Source organism: Bos taurus, chromosome 29 (assembly GCF_002263795.3).
Source record: "Bos taurus isolate L1 Dominette 01449 registration number 42190680 breed Hereford chromosome 29, ARS-UCD2.0, whole genome shotgun sequence".
In the NCBI taxonomy this organism is placed as follows: Eukaryota; Metazoa; Chordata; class Mammalia; order Artiodactyla; family Bovidae; genus Bos; species Bos taurus.
The window spans coordinates 32162934-32184848 of NC_037356.1; the positions used below are offsets into that span (position 1 = coordinate 32162934).

General features: G+C 46.3%; 1 protein-coding gene across 3 annotated transcripts in view; it reads left to right on the forward strand.

Moving 5' to 3' along the window:
- FLI1 (Fli-1 proto-oncogene, ETS transcription factor) overlaps positions 1 to 21326 on the forward strand; it is a 131866-nt gene extending 110540 nt beyond the window's left edge. For all 3 annotated transcript variants that reach the window (XM_059882942.1, NM_001046298.1, XM_059882944.1), the window contains 4 exon segments: positions 13505 to 13570; positions 15267 to 15326; positions 18034 to 18081; positions 19332 to 21326. In XM_059882942.1, coding sequence (XP_059738925.1) covers positions 13505 to 13570; positions 15267 to 15326; positions 18034 to 18081; positions 19332 to 19861 — 704 coding nt within the window. In that variant the 3' untranslated portion in view covers positions 19862 to 21326.
- The last annotated feature ends 589 nt before the right edge of the window (positions 21327 to 21915 follow it).

Consider the following 21915-nt stretch of genomic DNA (forward strand, 5'->3'; position numbering starts at 1 on the left):
CAGTTGCTAAGTCATGGCCGACTCTTTGCAACCCCATGGACTGCAGCACACCAGGCTCTCCTGTCCTTTACTATCTCCCTGAGTTTGCTCAAATTCATGTCCGTTGAGTCAGTGATGCTATATAACCATCTCATTCTCTGCCAACCCCTTCTTCTTTTGCCTTCAATCTTTCCCAGCATCAGGGTCTTTTCCAATGACCCTTCACATTAGGTGGCCAGACTCTAATAGAGCAGACTTATTTCGCCTTTTACTAGCTCTCATCCAAACATACAAAAGATACTATTGACTTTTTTAGCTAATTTTTTTTTTCATCTTCTATCATAAAATAATTCTCACCATCTAAAGAACTGACACTGAGGGATTAACTTTGTGGAAGGGCTTTGAGATCAATTAGGGTGACCCAGTCACTTTTCATAGGAAAATCATGGCACTATGGAGAGTTTTATGTTCCTAACATTAGACAGGCCAATTCTTTGTTCAAAATTGTGTCATCAGTGAGGCCCTCTCCTTCCCCTGTTTTCTTTTTCTCATAGCACTCACCAGCTTCTAATTTACGATGCAGTTTACTATGTATTTTGGGAGCTTCCCTGAAAAACATCTATTTCTGCTTTATTGACTATGCCAAAGCCTTTGACTGTGTGGATCACAATAAACTGTGGAAAATTCTGAAAGAGATGGGAATACCAGATCACCTGACCTGCCTCTTGAGAAACATGTATACAGGTCAGGAAGCAACAGTTAGAACTGGACATGGAACAACAAACTGGTTCCAAATAGGAAAAGGAGTACGTCAAGGCTGTATATTGTCACCCTGCTTATTTAACTTATACGCAGAGTACATCATGAGAAACGCTGGGCTGGAGGAAACATAAACTGGAATCAAGATTGCCGGGAGAAATATCAATCACCTCAGATATGCAGATGACACCACCCTTATGGCAGAAAGTGAAGAAGAACTAAAGAACCTCTTGATGAAAGTGAAAGAGGAGAGTGAAAAAGTTGGCTTAAAGCTCAAGTTCAGAAAACTAAGATCATGGCATGTGGTCCCATCACTTCATGGCAGATAGATGGGGAAACAGTGGAAACAGTGGCTGACTTTATTTTTCTGGGCTCCAAAATCACTGCAGATGGTGATTGCAGCCATGAAATTAAAAGACACTACTCCTTGGAAGGAAAGTTATGAACAACCTAGAGAGCATATTAAAAAGCAAAGACATTACTTTGCCAACAAAGATCTGTCTAGTCAAGGCTATGGTTTTTCCAGTGGTCATGTATGGATGTGAGAATTGGACTATAAAGAAAGCTGAGTGCCGAAGAATTGACGCTTTTAAACTGTGGTGTTGGGACTCTTGAGAGTCCCTTGGATTGCAAGGAGATCCAACCAGTCCATCCTAAGGGAGATTGGTCCTGGGTGTTCATTGGAAGGACTGATGCTGAACCTGAAACTCCAAAACTTTGGCCAGCTGATGCAAAGAGCTGACTCATTTGAAAAGACCCTGATGCTGGGAAAGATTGAGGGCAGGAGGAGAAGGGGACGACAGAGGATGAGATGGTTGGATGGCATCATCGACTTGACGGACATGGGATTGGGTGGACTCTGGGAGTTGGTGATGGGCAGGGAGGCCTGTTGTGCTGCGGTTCATGGGGTCTCAAAGAGTCGGACATGACTGAGTGACTGAACTGAACTGAACCTTGGCTCAGCTGGTAAAGAATCTGCCTGCAATGCAGGAGACCTGGGTTCAGTCCCTGGGTTGGGAAGATCCCCCGGAGAAAGGAAAGGCTACCCACTCCAGTATTCTGGCCCAGAGAATTCCACGGACTGTATAGTCCATGGGGTCGCAAAGAGTTGGACACGACTGAGTGACTTTCACTTCACTGATGGCTCAGTGGGTAAAGAATTTGCTTGCAGTGCAGAAGACACAGGAGACTTGGGTTCAGTCCCTGGGTTGGGATGATCCCCTGGAGGAAGAAATGGCAATCCACTCCAATATTCTTGGCTGGGAAATCCCATGAACAGAGGAGCCTAGCGGGCTACAGCCCATGGGGTCGCAAAGAGTCAGACACGACTGAGGGACTAAGCACAGCGCAGCACTGTGTGTTCTGAATGTCAGCTCCCAGAGCAAGGTTGTGTGTTTGGCCACCAATGCATTCTGCACACACTGAAGAGGGTCCAGCACCATAATACGCATTCACTAAAACGTTGCTGAATGAATGAATGTTTGTGGAGTATGAGATATCAGCTAGGCCCAATAGCTCATGCTGGAAGAGAAGAGGAACCTGGGGGTGGGAAAGGAAAACCAGGTGATAAGATACAGTCCCTCCCTTCCCAAAGATGCTCACCAGGCGAGAGGCATAAGTGCACCAAGGATCACAGCAGGAGGCTGAACAAAACGAGGGTGATACCATGAGACCCTCACCAGTGAGCCTTCGCAGAACTTTGGGAGGGAAAGATGCAAAAGTTGAGTCATGCATCACATGTAGGACTGTGTCCCGAATAACTAGGGAGAGTGAGGGCAACCCCCCCAAGGAAGCGGACAGGAGCACATCAGATCCCGGCTCTCAGAGGACCCAGGGGGCTGAACACAGATGGCCACTCATTCATCTCAAGCCTGTTACCTAAGTGAGCAACCGGTTAGGTTTTCTTGTTCTGACCTGAAATAGTCTTAAACCTGAGACAGATTTGACCCAAGAAGTCTGCAATTTAGTTGCGTCTACACTGCCTAACGTAGAGGGGAGTTCTGGCAAACACCCAACTAATGGAGTCAGTATGAATTGCTTTTCCACACAAGGCTGGCCTCCAAATCCCACTTGGAGGCCTTATCAAAATAAAGAGGTCATTGAGGCTTATGTGTCATTCAGACACAGAGCCCCGTGGGAGGAGTGGAGCCAGAGAGGGGCTGGCCTTAGCAGGTCCAGCCTCGTGGGACCGGGGTGAGGCTGTGCAGAGAAGGTACCACTGGCCTTTCCAGCCATCATCTTTGAAAGCTGACCATTCTTTAAGCATTTCTCTCATGTGTCCTTTCAGATATTTCTTCACGTGAAATATCTGAAACAGTAGCTTCATTCTCTTCCACGCAGCAGGGCTGGCTCCGAGGCTCCGAGGCTGTTTGGATTCCAGGACAGATCCTTGAGCAAAAGAAATCTGATCCAGGATGTTTGTTCTTTTTTTCTTCTCCATGCATTCCAAGTTTGAGGCAAGCCTTGCCTGGATTTTTCCCTCTTCTTGAGGTCTCCGTGGAAGCCAAGACCCCCTGATGCCCTTTAGAACATAGGATGCCTCCAAGGCTAAGGCTGAGCTGTCCTTGTAGGTGAGGTTGCCAAGAGGTGAGGACCCAGCTCAGAGCTCAAGCGCTGGCTGGGCAGGAAGCTGGGGGAGCTGACAGTCGGGGGCGGCGGAAAGAATGCTGGGTAAAACCTAGGCTAGTAGTAGACCAGTAGGCAGCCAGAGCCACGGGCCCTCACTAGCTTCTAGGCCAGCAATTCTAAACTGGGATCCAGGATACAGCAAGTCTCCTACATACAAACCTTCAAGTTGTGAGCTTTCAAAGATGTGAACGTGCGTTTGTACTTCAAGTCACATAAGTTAGTTCACGTGCCGGCATCCTCTACAGGTAATTGTGTTTTCATGTTCTTTACAGTCTTGTATAGAATATGGTGGTACAACATCTTTATTTCAAGCCCAGGATGTCCAGAAAGAAGAGTAAGAGCAGCAGTGATGTGGCCGGTACTGCTAAGATGCACCGAGGGATAACGATGGTGTTAGTTGGGTACCTAGGCTAACTGTGTGTTGGACTTACAAACAGATTGGACTTACGAACGCGCTCTCAGAAAGGAACTCATTCATATGTAGGAGACTTGCTGTCATCCATTCTTCTAAAAGAGAGCGAGACTTTATTCCTGTTTGGGAATCACTGATCTCGGAGCACAGGAATGGGACTCTCCTTCCTCCTTTACAGCTTCTCTTCTTTTTCAGGGTTTTCCCTGGTGAGCTTTCTAACCTCACTTCACCAAGACCAACATCTTAGAGGTGCAAGCAAGATTGTATAGACTACGTGTATATTGTGTATATTTTTTAAATTGCCATTGAGCGAATCCTTATTTAATCTTTCCAGCAATCCTATGCAGCATCTGTTACTGATATTTTTAGAGAAGCAGAACATGGGGTTCAAAAAGGCAGAGTAACCTTTTGACGATGATCGTTTGCCAGGGCTGGGATCTGAAGCATAACCACCGACCTTCTGGAGAGAAAGGGTGTCTGCCCAAGGGGGCCCACACCCTGTATGACCTTGCACAGCCCAGGTGCCCATTGCCTTAGCACAACTTTGAAAGTGGGAGGCCAGGCCAGCAGGTCAGATGTCTGCTACGATGGCTGGCAGGGGCTGTATGGCGATGGTGGCCGGCACAGGGCTGGTCCTGAGTCTGGAAGGTTCGGCATGCTGGGCAGGGCAGAAGAAAGAGCCCAGAGAGAAGCAGAGCTGGACTGGTGGCCAAGCCAGACCTGCTCCTCCTCTTAGGCTGGACCTCTTATACCCCAGGGCCTCAGAGGGATGGGGGTTATGGAGGACCATATCGTTGAGTCCTCTGCCAACAGCAAGGATGTTGTCTTCACGTACAGTCTTCCCTGTACGTGGGACTTCCCTGGTGGTCCAGTGATGAAGAATCCACCTTCCAACACAGGGAGTGCCGGTTTGATCCCTGGTCAAGGAACTAAGATCCCACAGGCCTCATGAACCCCCCTCCCCCCCCCAATAAAACAACAACAACAAAAAAGACATGTTACCTATAGATGGGGGCGTTTGGGCAATGGGTCTTCCTCCTGGTGGGTTTGGCTCTTTCTTGGGAAGCTTGGGGCTTTGGACTCAGGGGTTCCCTTTCTTAGAGCTTTTTCCTTGGGCAACCTCGCTCTCCCAAGAAAGGTCTGGATCAGACTGAGAGAAGCCTCTACCTTGAGCTGGAGCCGCCTTGCCTGTCCTGCTGAAAGGTCTGCATTCAGAAGCCGGGCTTTCCAAGGATAAACAGGGTGAGGTGCTGCCAACCAGAAACTCGAAGAGAAGTTTCAGGGAATATTCATCTTTTTCCATCAAGTAATCGAGAGCACGGGCTCATGCCGGAAGGGAGGAAGAGAGAGGCTTTTGTGCCCGCGTCTCCTGCATCTCTGGCCCCCGGGTGAGGTCATGACAGAATGTAGAGCTGCGTGTTGCCTGGGACACTGGGCCTTCAGACAGCGAACCGTCGGCATCAGAGCAGAAAGAAAGCTTTCCTGAGATGTTTGGCCAGGTTTCTAGGACCCGTTTAACAGCTTCACACAGAAGCTGAGTTAACACTGGGATGTCTGTGAGAAGGTCACGTCCAGAGAAAGTCTTCCCCTTCCCACAAGGAGTTTTCAGAAAAAAAAAAAAAAAAATCTCCATGCTCATATTTCTCCACCCCAGGAGGCTCCCCTGGAATCTAAGAGGCCATTGAAGGTCAAGTCAGCCACACCAGACATGCTATAATGAAGATACTGTTCAGACCATTATATACGTGAAGCTAAATTATCCACAATGCCTAGCAGTGCCCAGAATGAGGCTCAGTCTTTCTCAGCTTTGGCCAGAGTGGATGTCAGGACTGCCTGAAACCATAAGCTCCAGGCAGAGCCCTTCTGGGAAGATCCTCTGAAAAAGCTTATTATAAGATTCATTATCAAGCCGGGGGCAGAAGGCATCACTGAAGTAAAAAGTGATTTTCTCCTGATCAAGCATCTGCTGCCACCCAAAAGTTCTGAGACCAGCTACACCTGTTGTACCCTTGGTCAGGGGCTTCCCAGGTGGCACCAGAGGTAAAGACCCCACCTGCCAATGCAGGAGACATGAGCTGTGGGTTCGATCCCTGGGTCAGGAAGATCCCCTGGAGGGCATGGCAGTCCACTCCAGTATTCCTGCCTGGAGAATCCCATGGACAGAGGAGCCTGGCAGGCTACAGTCCATGGAGTCACAAAGGGTCGGACATGACTGAAGTGACTTGGCACATACACACGCACCCTTGGTCGCCTGCTTAAGTGTGTGTTTTCAGAAGTCAGTTCTCAGAAAGCAGACAGCAGTGCCCAGGGGACACTCAAGGCCGCCTCCTGAGCCAGGCACACCCCACAGGAGAACGGCCCACATGCTGATGGGCAGCTGGGTACCAGGGAGGCAGAGTGTGCAGGACTCTGAGTTGTTGGGTAGCTCCTGGGTCCAGGCTTTTCCATTTTGGTTGTAGATATATTTCTGTTTGAGTGTCTGGTACCAGAACTGACCATCATGCTGAGTTCTCACTTGTATGCCTTTTAGGAATAAAAAACAAGTCTTCATTTGAACACTGACATTGTTAAAATATATATAAGATACACAGCAGGTCACCTGAATGAGTGGCATCTAGTCCTGGGCTTCCTGTGGGGACAGCTTTCTGCCTGTGCTTTGTTGTAGGAGGACTGTAGGCCATTCTGCTCAGAGGACAGCCCGGGTTAACTGTGTACACTCATATATCACCCATCACCCAGACTGGAATGGGTTTCCCAGGTGGTGCTAGTGGTAAAGAACCTGCCTATCAGTGCAGGAGACATAAGGGACTCAGGTTCAATCCCTGGGTCAGGAAGGGCATGGCATTCCTGGAGGAGGGCATGGCAACTCGTTCCAGTATTCTTGCCTGAAGAGCCCTATGGACAGAGGAGCCTGACTGTAGTCCGTGGGGTCACAGAGTCAGACACGACTGAAGTGACTGGGCACACACCCAGACTGGAATCACCTGGTGACTTCATTTAGTGGGGAGAAGTCTGGGCAGAGGCTTAGAATGCCCATCAGCTAGGAAAATAGTCAACAACAAGAGGAAGTGTGTCTATTTAGCAAGAAGGAGAAAATGTTGGCCGGGCATTCATTCATTCATTCAATGAATATTTATTGTGTGCGTGCTCTGGGCTGGGTGCTTGGTTCTATCAGAGAACCAAAGAGGGGTCCTGATCCTAATGGACTTGACATTCAGGTGGGAGATGCAGACAATAACCATCATGAATTCAGTTCAATTCAGCCGCTCAGTTGTGTCCAACTCTTTGCGACCCCACGAACCGCAGCACGCCAGGCCTCCCTGTGCATCACTAACTCCTGGAGTCCACCCAAACCCATATCCATTGAATCGGTGATGCCATCCAGCTATCTCATCCTCTGTTGTCCCCTTCTCCTCCTGCCCCCAATCCTTCCCAGCATCAGGGTCTTTTCAAATGAGTCAGCTCTTCACATCAGGTGGCCAAAGTATTGGAGTTTCAGCTTCAAAATCAGTTCTACCAGTGAACACCCAGGACTGATCGCCTCTAGGATGGACTGGTTGGATCTCCTTGCAGTCCAAGGAACTCTCAAGAGTCTTCTCCAACACCACAGTTCAAAAGCATCAATTCTTCAGCACTCAGCTTTCTTTGTAGTCCAACTCTCACATCCATACATGACCAGTAGTCCAACTCTCACATCCATACATGACCACTGGAAAAACCATAGCCTACTTGATTAAATTAGGCAATACATGGAAAAATAAGTAGAGCAAAGTACAATGGATGGAAGCAAAGGGAGGCGGGTTAATGTATATTTGGTAGGGCTGGCCAACCTGTTTCTGGGTTTGAGCATTCATAAGGTATTTAATGACGCAAATATAGCAGTAATTGCAATAATATTACTTGCTAATGTTCACTGAGTTTCACTCTGTGCTAGGCACCAAGCCAGCTGTTTGCCTGGGTATCTCATTTAATCTGCAGGGCTGCCCTGGTGCTTCCAACCTCTAAGGCAGAATGCCAGATCTTAGCTCTTGATCTTGGCCTTCCCCATCTTCAGCTCTATCCTTGCAGTAGGACTTAATCCAAAAACACTGGCTTTCATTTCAGACTTCCATTTAGTAGGTGCCCTCACGTACCCCAGTGCCCACTGACAGCATTTGTTAAAGTCCTCAGTAAATGGACCCAGGTGTCCTCCGTGGACTCAGATTCCAGGGGCGGGTTTTCCATGCAAGTGGGTGGAAATGAAAGAGCACGTGGGAAGGGAGCCTTGTGGCCTCTGCTGCTCGGATTTCACACTCTGCTCCAGGACCCTTGGCTGTAGGCATGACCAATGCTATTTATTGCTCTGTTACCTTCGCTGGAGGAAGCACTTCAGGCTGATTGCTCGTGGCCTTTCTGTTTCTGTCACTTTTTTTTTGGTACCTACTATAGGACTTTAGGGTTGGTGGGGACCTCAAAAGTTCTCTCAACCAGGCTTCCCCCAGACCCCCAGGGCATCACAGGAAAAGACAGAGGTGTCAGACACTCCTCTGATAGAGTATCAACCACTAGAGAAAAATCCAGCCACGACCTGCCCTCTGTTGGTTACAGGGAATTCATCCGGGTGTCCTGTAACTTTTGCATGCCTCTACTGCTAGAATGACCAATCTAGATAGCATATTCAAAAGCAGAGACATTACTTTGCCAACAAAGGTCCATCTAGTCAAGGCTATGGTTTTTCCTGGGGTCGTGTATGGATGTGAGAGTTGGACTGTGAAGAAGGCTGAGCGCTGAAGAATTGATGCTTTTGAACTGTGGTGTTGGAGAAGACTCTTACGAGTCCCTTGGACTGCAAGGAGACCCAACCGGTCCATTCTGAAGGAGATCAGCCCTGGGTGTTCTTTGAAAGGAATGATGCTAAAGCTGAAACTCCAGTACTTTGGCCACGTCATGCAAAGAGTTGACTCATTGGAAAAGACTCTGATGCTGGGAGGGATTGGGGGCAAGAGGAGAAGGGGATGACAGAGGATGAGATGGCTGGATGGCATCACTGACTCGATGGACATGAGTCTGAGTGAACTCCGAGAGCTGGTAATGGACAGGGAGGCCTGGCGTGCTGCGATTCATGGGGTCGCAAAGAGTCGGACACGACTGAGTGACTGATCTGATCTGACTGTTAGAATAAAAGAATAGGAGGGGATATGTGTATACTTACGGCTGATTCATGTCGAGGTTTGACAGAAAAACAACAAAATTCTGTAAAGCCATCATCCTTCAATTAAAAAAAGAATAGGAGGAATAGCTGGTAAGTCGATGGTAACTATAGCCAAAGCCTTAAGGTGGGCCTTAAAAAAAAAAGTTTCTTCTGAATGAATATAACATAGCTTTCAGAGAGAATGGATTGATTCCTCCAGTAAATTAAGATCGAGAAAAAAAACTGCTTCGAAAACTCTGAGTCAGAGATCTTATCAGTGCAGAGTAAGTCACAAGTCAAGTCAAAACTTCAGATAACACACACCAATTCCTGGAACTCGGTGATTTGCTATTTCTCTTTGCATGAATTTGTCACTTTCTATTCCACTTTCTATTCCGTTCCTGTTAGGTTCACCTCTCGTCCCCCCGGTACCCACTGCATCCATCCACCACGAGCTGCCTGCTCCACCACATCGTGTGTTCACGGTATTGCCACCTGCCAGGGGCCTCTCCGGAGCCTGGTAGGCTGCAGTCCATGGGGTCGCTGAGGGTCGGACACAACTGAGCTACTTCACTTTCAATTTTCACTTTCATGTATTGGAGAAGGAAATGGCAACCCACTCCAGTGTTCTTGCCTGGAGAATCCCTGCTGTCTATGGGGCCGCACAGAGTCGGACACGACTGAAGTGACTTAGCAGCAGTAGCAGGGGCCTCTCCTGGTTTCTGCGGCCTGTGACCCAGGGCCACTAAGCTTGTTGATCAGCTGTGGACACGGTCTTGAGCCTGACCTTATCCCCCCAACTGCAGACCCACAGGTGGTTGTCTCCCACTGACACATTCACATCTCACTGCTCACATCTGCCACATGCCCACCTCTGATGCATGCTCTCTTCTCTCCAAAGAGGCCTCACTCAAGCCACCCGGCCCCACTTAGACTGGCTTCTCCCTCCTTCACCCCCAGGATCTCCAGCATTCCTTTGGCACATGACCTGTACAGCCTCACAGTCTTCTATTTGTTATCTTCTCCTATTTAAAGGCAAGGACAGGGTCATCTACAAATGACCCATTTGTGTCCCTTTTTATGGCTGAATAATATTCCATTGTGTATATGTCCTACGTCTTCTTTATCCTTTTCCTCTGTTGATGGACAACTTTGTTTCCATGTCCTGGATACTGTTAACAGTTCAGTGAACACTGCGGTGTGTCTTTTTGAATCATGTTTTTTTCATACAGAATGAAGTCAGAAAGAGAAAAACAAATATTGTACATTAATGCATATATGTGGAATATGAAAAGATTGGTATAGATGATCTTATTTATTTACAAAGCAGAAATAGAGACACAGATATAGAGAACAAAAAAAGTATGGATATACAAGGGGGATGGAGGAGGGGTGGGATGAACTGAGAGATTGAAATTGACATATATACATTACTACATATAAAATGGTGCTTCCCAGGTGACTCAGTGGTAAAAGAACCTGCCTGCCAATGCATGGGGTGCAGGAGATGTGGGTTTGATCCCTGGGTAGGGAAGATCCCCTGGAGGAGGAAATGGCAACCCACTCCAGTATTCTTGCCTGGAAAATCCCATGGTGGGCTATAGTCCATATGGTCGCAAAGAGTCAGACACGACTAAGCACACAGCTGCTGCTGCATCGTTTCAGTTGTGTCCGACTCTGTGCGACCCCATAGACAGCAGCCCAGTAGGCTCCCCTGTCCCTGGGATTCTCCAGGCAAGAATACTGGAGTGGGTTGCCCTTTCCTTCTCCAACGCATGAAAGTGAAAAGTGAAAAGTGAAAGTGAAGTCGCTCAGTCGTGCCTGACTCTTAGCGACCCCATGGACTGCAGCCTACCAGGCTCCTCCGTCCGTGGGATTTTCCAGGCAAGAGTACTGGAGTGGGGTGCCATTGCACACACATGTATAAAATAGATAACTAATGGGAACCTATTCTACAACTCAGGGAACTCTGTTCAGTCCTCTGTGGTGATCTAATCGGAAAGGAAATATAAAAAAGAGGGGATATATGTATACACATGATTGATTCATTTTGTTGTACAGCAGAAATTAACACAACATACTCCAATAAAAATTTTAGCTAACTAATTAATATAATAAAAATAATAAAGGCAAGAATAGTGGACTTGTTTCATATTCTTTCACTTGCACTCTATAGGCAAATACACAATCCACTGCAGAAATCAGTCCCAGACAAATGCCTGGAGGCCTAACCAGCACCCCAACCCCAAAGAAGAAGTTTGGAAGAACCTGGCCTTTCCGCAAAGGTCCCCCACCCCAGCCTTGTACACACTGTTGCCCCCTGCCAGACAGTCCAGAAAATACCCATGAGAACCTTCAACCACATACCCCAGCTTGTAAACAAGTTAGGTTCTTTGTTTGTTTCTGTTCTGCTTTGTTTTTAAGCAAGCACAGGAATCTATTTGCAGAAGGAATTGTGAAAAAAAGAGTCAAAAATAAAAACAGACAACTCAAATGAGCCAGGTCTGTCTCTTTTGCCCCGTCCCTCCCCTTCTTCCCATCTCCATCCCCTCACTTTCTGTTTTGCTTTTCATGGCAATTGCTGAAGATTGTAATTTCCAAAACTAGGAGGAATGAGCATCTGCACGTGGATTTTTCCACCAAAAATCTGGTCCTGTAGTTTGGTTCTTCTTAGCCAGAAACAATCAGAACAGGCCATGGGACCAACCAGCCCATCTTCACAGTTCTTATTCTAATTTGTTTGTGAGGCTCAGAAGGGGTGGAGGGGGATGGTTTGCGTTTCACCCCGTCTGACAGTCGTTTGATGAGGTTTGCACTCCATTTGTCCGGATGGTTTTTATGGTTTCTTTGTTGTCCATGGAAAGACTTTGAAAGTCATAATTCTATATCCTTAAGCTCTTCTGCTATTCCTGCTCCGTGTCTCCACGGGACTCACAGCGTGAGAAAGGAAAAGATGTTTCCAGCCAGTCGGTTAAGCAGTTTCTGCACAAGGTTAGAGAGGTGTGTGGATTCTTTCAAGAAAAGGGTTGGGATCATGAATGTTCAGGTTCAATGGAGTGTCCACCAAGGTGATTTGGAAGCCTCTCTGCAGTCCAGGTGGGAAGCGTCTCTCCAGCCCCTTGTTTATGGTCCAGCCACACCTCTGCCCCTTTTCCTTTGGCTGTGGTCATCACCCAGCTCCCCACTATCAACAGAAAAGCTGAGGGGCCAATGAGAGTCCAGAATGTGCCCAAACATGTGCTGGAATGAGAGGCTGAAATCACTGCTGGGGCCTCAAGGCACTGCTATGAGAGTTTGTCCATGAGCCTTTAATCTAGACATGACCATCTCCGCAGAGCTGCTTAAAGGGTTTTGCAACACAGGCTTTGGACACTTTTTTTCTTTCTAAACCTAGATTATGTTTGTAGAATGCCTTATAAGATGCTTCACACGTGTTATCTCATTTGATCATTACCTGTCTTCATCCCTTGGGGCTGCTATAACAAAGAATGATAAGCTGGGAGGCTTATACACAACACTAACTTCCGACAGTTCTGGAGATTGAAAGTCTGAGGTCATGTGCCAGCATGGTCAGGTGTTGGAGGCCCTCCCGTCTGGATTGCAGATGGCTGTCTTCTTCTTGTGCCCTCATATGGCAGGAGGCACACAGGCAAGCTACCTCTGTGACCTCTTCTTATAAGAGCACTAACCCTCTTCTTACGGGCCCCACGGTTAAGACTTAATTACCTCCCAAACTCCACCTCCTATCACGATCACATTGGGGATTAGACATCTGCATATGAGTTTGAGGAGGACACAGATATGCAGTTGATAGCATTTGCACACCCTTTAAGGTAGATTAAATCGTGTAAAATCTTATTTCCATATTTTTTTTAAAAAGTGTTTGGTAGTGCCGTGTCTTTGTGGGAATACATGGGATCTTCAGTCTTCACTGTGGCATGCAGGGTTACTTTCAGATTCAGCATACATGATCTTTTTGTTGTTTTTTTTTTCAGTTGCAGCATGTGAATTCTTAGCTGTAGCATGTGGGATCTAGTTCCTTGACCAGGGACTGAACCCAGGCCCTCTGCATTGGGAACACAAAGTCTTATCCACTGGACCACCAGAGAAGACTCTTAATTACATATTTTGAAAAGCTGAGGCCCAAGGATGTCTGGATTCATCCAAGGTCTCACAACAAATGATGGAAGGATAGAACCTGAACCAACCCTGTGACTTCAAATTCAGGGTTCTTTCCACCCCTTTGACTCCCAATCAGTGTGGCAGTGTTACTTCCGTCCGTCCCCATTTGCCCCAGGGAAATGCACTTCTGGAATTTAGTGATGCTTGAGGTTATTGCTAAGTTAAATTTAATTTTTCTGGATCACTAAAAGATAATCTTCAGGCAACCTTTCTGAAGAGCAGAAGATGCTTTCGTTGTTGTTCAGTCACTCAGTTGTGTCCGACTCTGCCACTCCATGAGCTGTAGCATGCCAGGCTCTCCTGTCCACCATCTTCTGGCATTTGCTCAAATCCACATCTATTGAGGCTGATGTATCTCTGTTTTTTTCCACTAGACCCTTCCTATGACTCAGTCAGGAGAGGAGGTTGGGGCAGTAACATGAATTCTGGCCTCAACAAAAGTAAGTAAACGTCACTCTGTTCTTTGGGAGGAAAACCTTTTTCTGGGGTGGGGCGGAGAACAGGGTCATAAGCGAAAGGAAGAGAAGAGTGAGCATTTTCTTTTTCTGCTTTTTGAATGGACATCAAAATTAATTACCAATGTAGAACTTGTCAGTGATACCTAGTCCCAGAAAGATAATGGAATTTTCACTCAGACCTTTGAGTTTTGTTTCACAGCATTTGGCTTTAGAATGTTTGAAGTTGTCAAGTTTCTTAGGACAAGTTTCTGTATGAATGAAAAATCCCTGGATTTGGATTCTGCCATTTAGGTTTCAATAATGACCCTCCATGACTTCACCTGCTTCCCTAATTGTCAGGATAGAATCCTCCCAACATCTCTACCTCATTTCGTGGAACGTTGAGGTGGGGTGGTAACCGGATGAGGAGATGCTAGTGATATGACATCAGTTTGTGTTGAAATCTGACCCAGAATCTCCTGTGAAGAGTGCAGGGGAAAGAATGATTCATAAAGTCCTGACCCAGAACGTGTCAATCTTGCTGTCTCTAGGAGGTAAAATATCAAGCACAGAAATGGATGGTGAAGGGAATTCTTTCAAGAAAGAAGTTAGGACTGAAAATTAATGCCCAAGCAATAGCCACAAGCCCTTTTAATAATATGTATTATCTGTTTACTCTGCCTCCAGCCCTGGGCAGTGTGGGTTTCACATGGTGAACCCGCATGCACCAGTCTCTCCAGGAGGGAAGAGGAGTCAAGCACACGCGCGCGCATACACACACACACACACACACACCCCTTTCTCTCCGGGTGGCATCAGGAACACCTTAGGGACCTGGAGTCATAAGAGTTGGTTCTAGAAAGAGGCAGAATTTGGACCCAGAGAGATGGGAAAGATGCCTTCCCAGGAGAGGCGGGTTCAGGCAAAGACATCAAGGTCAACATGTCTGAGAGTCAGGGAGGACTTGGGTTCCTGGAGTTTAGGGTGCACGAAGGAAAAGAAAAGTCTGGAAGGGTGAGGAAGGGGTTCAAAGATGCTCGGACCATAGACCTCAGTGCTTTAGTCAACATCAAGTCACTGAGGTTTTTGGATGGTGGAGTGAAGTGGTTTATGGAGATTAAACTGGCTAAATAGCATTTGAAGGGTCAGTGAGAAGACAGAGGAGTGGTGAGGATGCCAGTCAGATGAAGCCAAAGACAGTGCAAGAAGCAACACAGCTCTAACGTGGATATGTGACATGATGGCAGGAGCAGGAAGGGTGTACTAAGAGATGCCACAAAGAGGGGAGCTCACAAGATGTGGAAACACAGGAGCAGGAGACTGGCGCTCAAATGCCACCTTCTCATTAAAGACCTTTCTCAGTTTTCTATTTAAAAATGAAATCCACAGCCCCAATACCATCAGACATGCTCCTTCTCCGTATTTATTGCTGTTTATCATTGTCTCCTCCATTAAAATGTAAGCTCTGGCAGGAACCCCTTGCTCAGTGCTGGGTCCTTAGCATCGAGAACAGTGCCAGTACATAGATTCTGGATAAATATTTATAACATAAAATGAATAAATGAGTAGAGTGACCGAGTGAGGGAGTGAGTGAATGGGAAAGCACAATTGTCCCGCTCGGTGGGGATGTGCTTGACGAGACGTTCCCTCCCCTTCGTGGAGAATGGCTCCACTTACCATATTTCTCTTCTTGCCGCAGGTCCCCCCCTTGCTGGAGCACAAACGATGAGTAAGAATACTGAGCAGCGGCCCCAACCAGGTACCTGTCCATGATGTTCGAACCCTCCTTTGTTTCCTGTGCGGCCACTGGTGCCACGTGGTCAGCAGAGGAGGATTTAGACAGTATCTTGTGTTTGTCAGCACTGTTCTTCATAGAGTCCTGTATTTGACACTGTGCTAGATCTGTCCATGGCGCACCCAGCCCTGGAATGTGGAGAGACTCATGACATATCAGAGGTGAAAGGAACCTCAAGATTAACATGTTTCATGTTGTAAAATAAAGAAACCGAGATCTCAAGAGGTGAAGTGATTTGCCAGAAGCCACACAGGTGGATTTGGGGAATACGAGAGCTATCATCCCAGACTCCCAAGTTGTTTCACCTTCTTCCATCCCTGTAATGAATCTCCTTAACAGTTAAGGCAGAGCAACTTTGAAAACCATGGAATTGGAGACTCTTCGTATGGCAAGGGAACCTAGAGACATCTAGGTCTACAACATCCTCCTGCAACATCTCAGGAGGTCTACAACATCCTGTAACATCTCAGTCTTGTGACTGCATCATCTCCACTTGAATACTTACAGCTATGGGAGCTCAATACCTAACCAGGCTCAGTTCCACCATTTGAGCCAAAGTCCCCCCAATGCTGTATCTTCCATTCAAGCTTCCCAGTTTGCCCCGTGGAAAGGTCTTCTTGTTCTCTGTGAAGGTTCTTCATGAATCTGAAGACCGCCATGTGTACCCTCCCAAGCCCAGCTCAGTCTCTCTTGGAACACAGCTTAGAGTAAGCTCTGAACATGCTGTTGCTTTGGGTGAACATACTTGGTTTTCCATTTCCATTGAAGATAAGCGTAGAAAGTTGACCTGCATTTCTTCAGGAAGGCTGAGAACTTGCTGACTGTGAAACACAAGTCAGAGAGGATTTGACATGGAGGATTTAAAAAGTCCCCAACAACAAAATTAGACATTGTTGTTCAGTTGCTCAGTCCTGTCTGACTTTTGCGACCCCGTGGACTGCAGCTCGCCAGGCTTCCCTGTCCTTCACTGTCTCTGGGAGTTTGTTCAAACTCATGTCCATTGAGTCAGTGATGTTATCTAACCATCTCATCCTCTGTCACCCCCTTCTCCTCCTGTCCTCAGTCTTTCCCAGCATCAAGGTCTTTTCCAATGAGTCAACTCTTCACATCAGGTGGCCAAATTACCTTCCCCCAAATATTTGTCACTGTATAGATAGAAAGGGGTAGATTGAGAGGTCTTAAGGACTCTTCAAGTTAATTTGTGGTTGTGAGCAAAAACCCCTGAATCATGTTGATTTTTTAAAATTATAATTATATAGAAATTGTAAAATTGTATCAAACATATGACATCATCACCAAGCTGTGATCCAGCTCTCTCCCATGATCTATCTCAGCTGAAAAGAAGAAGACAATCCTCACTATGTCAGTATTGCAAAGGTTTCTTTTATGGCTAAACTATCATGTAAGTTTTATGTAAACTGAGATATTAAGAATAATCATTTTAAGGACTGCTGTGGAAGCCCAGTAGTTAAGACTCCATGCTTCCACGGCAGGGGGCAGGGGTTTGATTCCTGGTCAGGGAACTGAGATCACACATGCCACATGGTAAGGCCAAAATAAGTAAATAAAGAGATGTTATTTTAAAAAAAGAAATTCAAATATATATGTGTGTGTGTGGGTGTGTGTATATAAATATATAATCATTTTATGGCTAAAATACAAATTGTGGTTGGTTGGTGTCAACATTTCCAAGCTTAAAATCATAGAAGGTTGTACTGGAAGGGAACTGAAAAATCCAAGAGCCAAACCTATCATTTTGCAGAGGAGAAAAGCAATACCCAGAGATTGTCCACTGAGTTATTTAGCTGATAATTTAGTTGGGCTAGAACCCAGGCTACTTGATTTTCAGGCATGTGTCTTCTATGCTGCATCAGAAAAAGAGAGACATGTAATAGTTAGTAATAGTTAGAGCTATTAAAGGCCAGTCAGGGATTCCCAGGTGGTTCAGTGATAAAGAGTCCTCCTGCCAATGCAGGAGACACAGGAGACATGGATTCGATCCCTGGGTCAGGAATCCCCTGGAGAAGGAAATGTCAACCCACTTCAGCTTTCTTGCCTGGAGAGTCCCATGGACAGAATAGCCTGGCAGGCTACAGTCCATGCAATCACAGAGTCAGACACAACTGAGTGACTGAACAGCAACAAAGGAATTCCCTGGTGGTCCAGTGGTTAAGACTCAGCATTTCCACTGCAGGGCCATGGGTTCAATCCCTCGTCAGGGAACTAAGATCCCACAGGCTGCATGGCATGGTCAGGAATAAATAAATAAATTTTTACAAAGACTGTTGTAGGACCTTTACAAAGACACTGTTAGACTTTAAGCTCTTTTAATAAGCCATACTTCTTATTCATGTGACTGGATATCAGCTAGCTCCTTTCCAAATGTTTTTTATTATTCTATTGTAGGTATTATCTATAAATTGTAGACACTAAATATGAAAAAATGATACTATCACAATTACATGTTGTTTCTGTAATAATGGGGATATAGACCATAACTCTGATCATGATCTTTAAGGTTTACAAGTAAAAGCAGTGCAGTTTTCTGAAATCAGGCTTTCCTATGATCTCAAAATAAAAGTAGAAACCCTTAGGGGTATTCTTATTGTTAATGCTGTTGTTTTTATATTTTTCATAACAGTGAAGCAAATTTCTTTTCTTGTCTCCTTAGATCCATATCAGATCCTGGGCCCAACCAGCAGTCGCCTAGCCAATCCTGGTGAGTTTACTTTGGCCTGAGAGGTTGTGTTCCAGAATGTTCCATAGTTTTATGAGATCACTAAGGGAAGCTTCCCTGGCAGCTTAGACGTAAAGCGTCTGTCTACAATGCGGAAGACCCGGGTTCGATCCCTGGGTTGGGAAGATCCCCTGGAGAAGGAAATGGCAATCCACTCCAGGACTATTGCCTGGAAAATCCCATGGACAGAGGAGCCTGGTAGGCTACAGGCCATGGGGTCGCAAAGAGTCAGACACGACTGAGCGACTTCACTTCAAGGTGTCCTCAGTTCAGACACCTGACCAGGGAGGGACATGTATGCCTTTCCTTGAACTGTTTGACCCCTGTTTCTCTAGTGCACAAGGAGAGAACAGGGCTTGTCATTAGGCGGTGATGATATCCATAAGCTGAAGATGCCTCTGGACCACAAACATTTTAGCCCCATGTATGTGCACTGAGGTTGAGATAAGTTTCAGCAGGGAAAGATAGAGGGGGTAGGTGTGGGAAGGGCAAGGAACAAGCTCTCGGTGAATACATATTCTAAAGCTGTCTCAGTATTCACTTTAGGTGGTATTGCAGCATTACTTGGCTTCCTAGGTAAGAGGTTGCAGATAAAATAAACTCAACAGTGTATTTTAAGGGTTTGTGATTCAGGTAACTCAAGTGAGTTCTGAACCAAGCGCACCTCCTGTGTGAGTTAATAGGCCCTTTGGAATTGCGAGGCCAGCACCGTCCCACCAGGGAGGTCCCACTGCTCCTGTCTCCAGGCCGTTTCTGCTCAGAGGGTGAGAAAGCCACCAGCTCGCTCTCCTCTTTTTTTTTTTTTTTTTTAATTTGTGCCCATGTTCTCTGTGGAACTTAGAGCAGAGAGCCAAGCACAAAAGCTAAGGAGCAGTTCAGGTTGCTTCAGCCTAAAGTGCTGTCACATGTTCCCCTGGGACTCTGAGGGAGGCCAGCACTGAATAAGGAGTAGACAGTGGTTCAGGCCTTGACAGAAGAAGAGAGGCAAGCATCTTCCCCCAAAGGGATGGGGCGTGCCTCGCCCCAAGCCACACAGCTGGCTCTGGGTGAATTTCACCAGGCTGGGGGCGGCTTATATAAAGATCTAACCTTGATGATTATGCCAGTCTGGTTGAGAAGTGGATTCTGACTGTAGAAGGAGATCCTGGGGTTCCTGTCTGGGGTGAGTGGACCCTTGCACTTAGGATCAGGTTCTGATTTCTCAGGTGGAGCCTGTTTTCTGTCTCCCGCAGGGAGCGGGCAGATCCAGCTGTGGCAGTTCCTCCTGGAGTTGCTCTCGGACAGCGCCAACGCCAGCTGCATCACCTGGGAGGGGACCAACGGAGAGTTCAAAATGACGGACCCCGATGAGGTGGCCCGGCGCTGGGGGGAGCGCAAGAGCAAGCCCAACATGAATTACGACAAGCTGAGCCGGGCCCTCCGATACTACTACGATAAAAACATTATGACCAAAGTGCACGGCAAGAGGTATGCCTACAAATTTGACTTCCACGGCATCGCCCAGGCTCTGCAGCCGCATCCCACCGAGTCGTCCATGTACAAGTACCCTTCCGACATCTCCTACGTGCCTTCCTACCACACCCACCAACAGAAGGTGAACTTTGTCCCTCCCCACCCGTCCTCCATGCCCGTCACGTCCTCCAGCTTCTTCGGAGCGGCGTCACAATACTGGACCTCCCCCACGGGGGGCATCTACCCCAACCCCAACGTCCCTCGCCATCCCAACACCCACGTGCCCTCACACTTAGGCAGCTACTACTAGATGCTTCCTCATCGGTGGCCTTCTCGCTGAAGCCCCCTCCCTTACACCTCCCTTTGGACTTACGTGGCCTTGGAGAGAAAACAAAACTGGATGCTCTTTCTTGTTGGATAGAACTTTTGTACCTGTTCTTTAAAAACAACTCTTCTTTTTTTTTTTTTTTTTTTTTAACATTGGTAACTCCTGCTTTTCTCTACCTTGAACAAAGAGGTGGATAATTCCATGGGCCAGTATGCCAGTTTGGAGTCCCAATCTCCTGTCAACCTATGAGTTGAATATTTAGATTACTGGAATGGTTGTGTCATGGTTCTGGGAAAGAAACTGTATGTAGATTTATATTTTTAGGACCAAAAACAGTTTCTTACAGACACACGGGTCTCATCTTGAACCTTGAAGGGTTCAGTAGGATAAAGAGTCATGGACTTAACCAGTTATGCTCTGGTTTGAGGCTTAGTGAACTAGAGGCAGGAAGCTTATCATCTTATCTTAGGAAGACCTAACTCAGTGGAGGGCAACTGGAACATTGGTTGTAAGGCCAGTGAAGTTTTCACCCAACTGGAATTTAACAGAAAGAAACAAGTGTGTATTTAAGAAGCCACGGGCATTGCAGAATCCCTTTCAGTGGGCAGTAAATATGCGCTAGGCTGACCATTCTGTCTAGAAGTAGTCAAAATATGAACTAAGAGATGTTAATGCAAATACAGACATTCCTGAAAAGCCAGAGAAGTAAATAACTGAAAAAAAGAAATAATGACCATGGGTCCCAGTACTTTGAAAAGTCCTAGGGATTTCTAAACACAAACAGATTCGCAAGTGCTGTGCGCTTGTCAGACGATCAGTCCCGGGTCCACCAACCACAAGGCAACTTACTGTATAAATTATGCAGAGTTATTTTCCTATATCTCACAGTGTTAAAAGTAAATAATTAAAAAGTGAAAAAGAGTAAAGAAACGAGTTGACCTCGGTCACAGATACAGTGTTCCTATCAAATCAGTCGTTATTTTTTTTAAATGTAATTTGTACATCTTTTTGTCAATCTGTACATTTGGGCTGCTTGTACGTTTTTATAGCTGGTTTTTAAAAAAGCATAATGTGACTTGTTGCAGAAAAGAGAACAGGGCTTTGAAGTCACTGACTTACCCGAAAGAGAATCACTGTAATTATTTAACAAATGAGCAGAAGCGAGTCAAGGCATCCCCTTTAAACCGTTAACTGCTTTGGAGATGTTTGTAAATAACTGAACTGCAATCATAACAACTTGGAAAACAGCAACCAAACTTTCCCTTGTGGATACGAGGGATTTTCTGCCTTATATATACAATATATTTTTTAGATATTAAAATATATATAATTTTGCAGGTAATCATTGACTCTTTTAAACTATATTAAGTGTTAAGTTGACAACTGTCCGTGAAGACTATGGTGTAAAATAATTTGACTAAATAAATTGTGCCTTCTTCTCTCAGAACTGAAGAGAACGTTTTCTTATTTACAACCAACCTTCTGTCCCCTGTCCCCCGCCCCAGGTCCAAGGGTTTTCCCAGGGAAAGTTTCCTACTGACCTCTTCTGGCACCGTGAAAACTTTTTCACATGTACATATAGCAGAAAGTATAGAATTATGTGGGTTTTAGTGTTGTTTGTATTAGCTCTCTCCAGAGAAACAGAACCAATGGGGATATATATACGGAACTTTATTACGAGGACTTGACTCATGCAATTGTGAGGGCTGAAGAATTCACCCGGTCTGAAGCTGGTCACTAGGGAAGCCATGTGTAGCATATGCTCGGTTGCTTCAGTCGTGTCTGACTCTCTGCGACACTGTGGACTATAGCCCACCAGGCTCCTCTCATCAAAGGATTCTCCAGGCAAGAATGCTGGAGTGGTTTGCCATGCCCTCCTCCAGGGGATCTTTCCAATCCAGGAATTGAACTCGTATCACCTGCACTGAAGCGAGATTCTTTACCCACTGCGCTGCCTGGGAAGCCCTCAAGGGAAACCAGTAGTGTGGGATTCAGGGGAATCAGGGAAACCGGCTGATGGTGTAGATCTCAGTTCA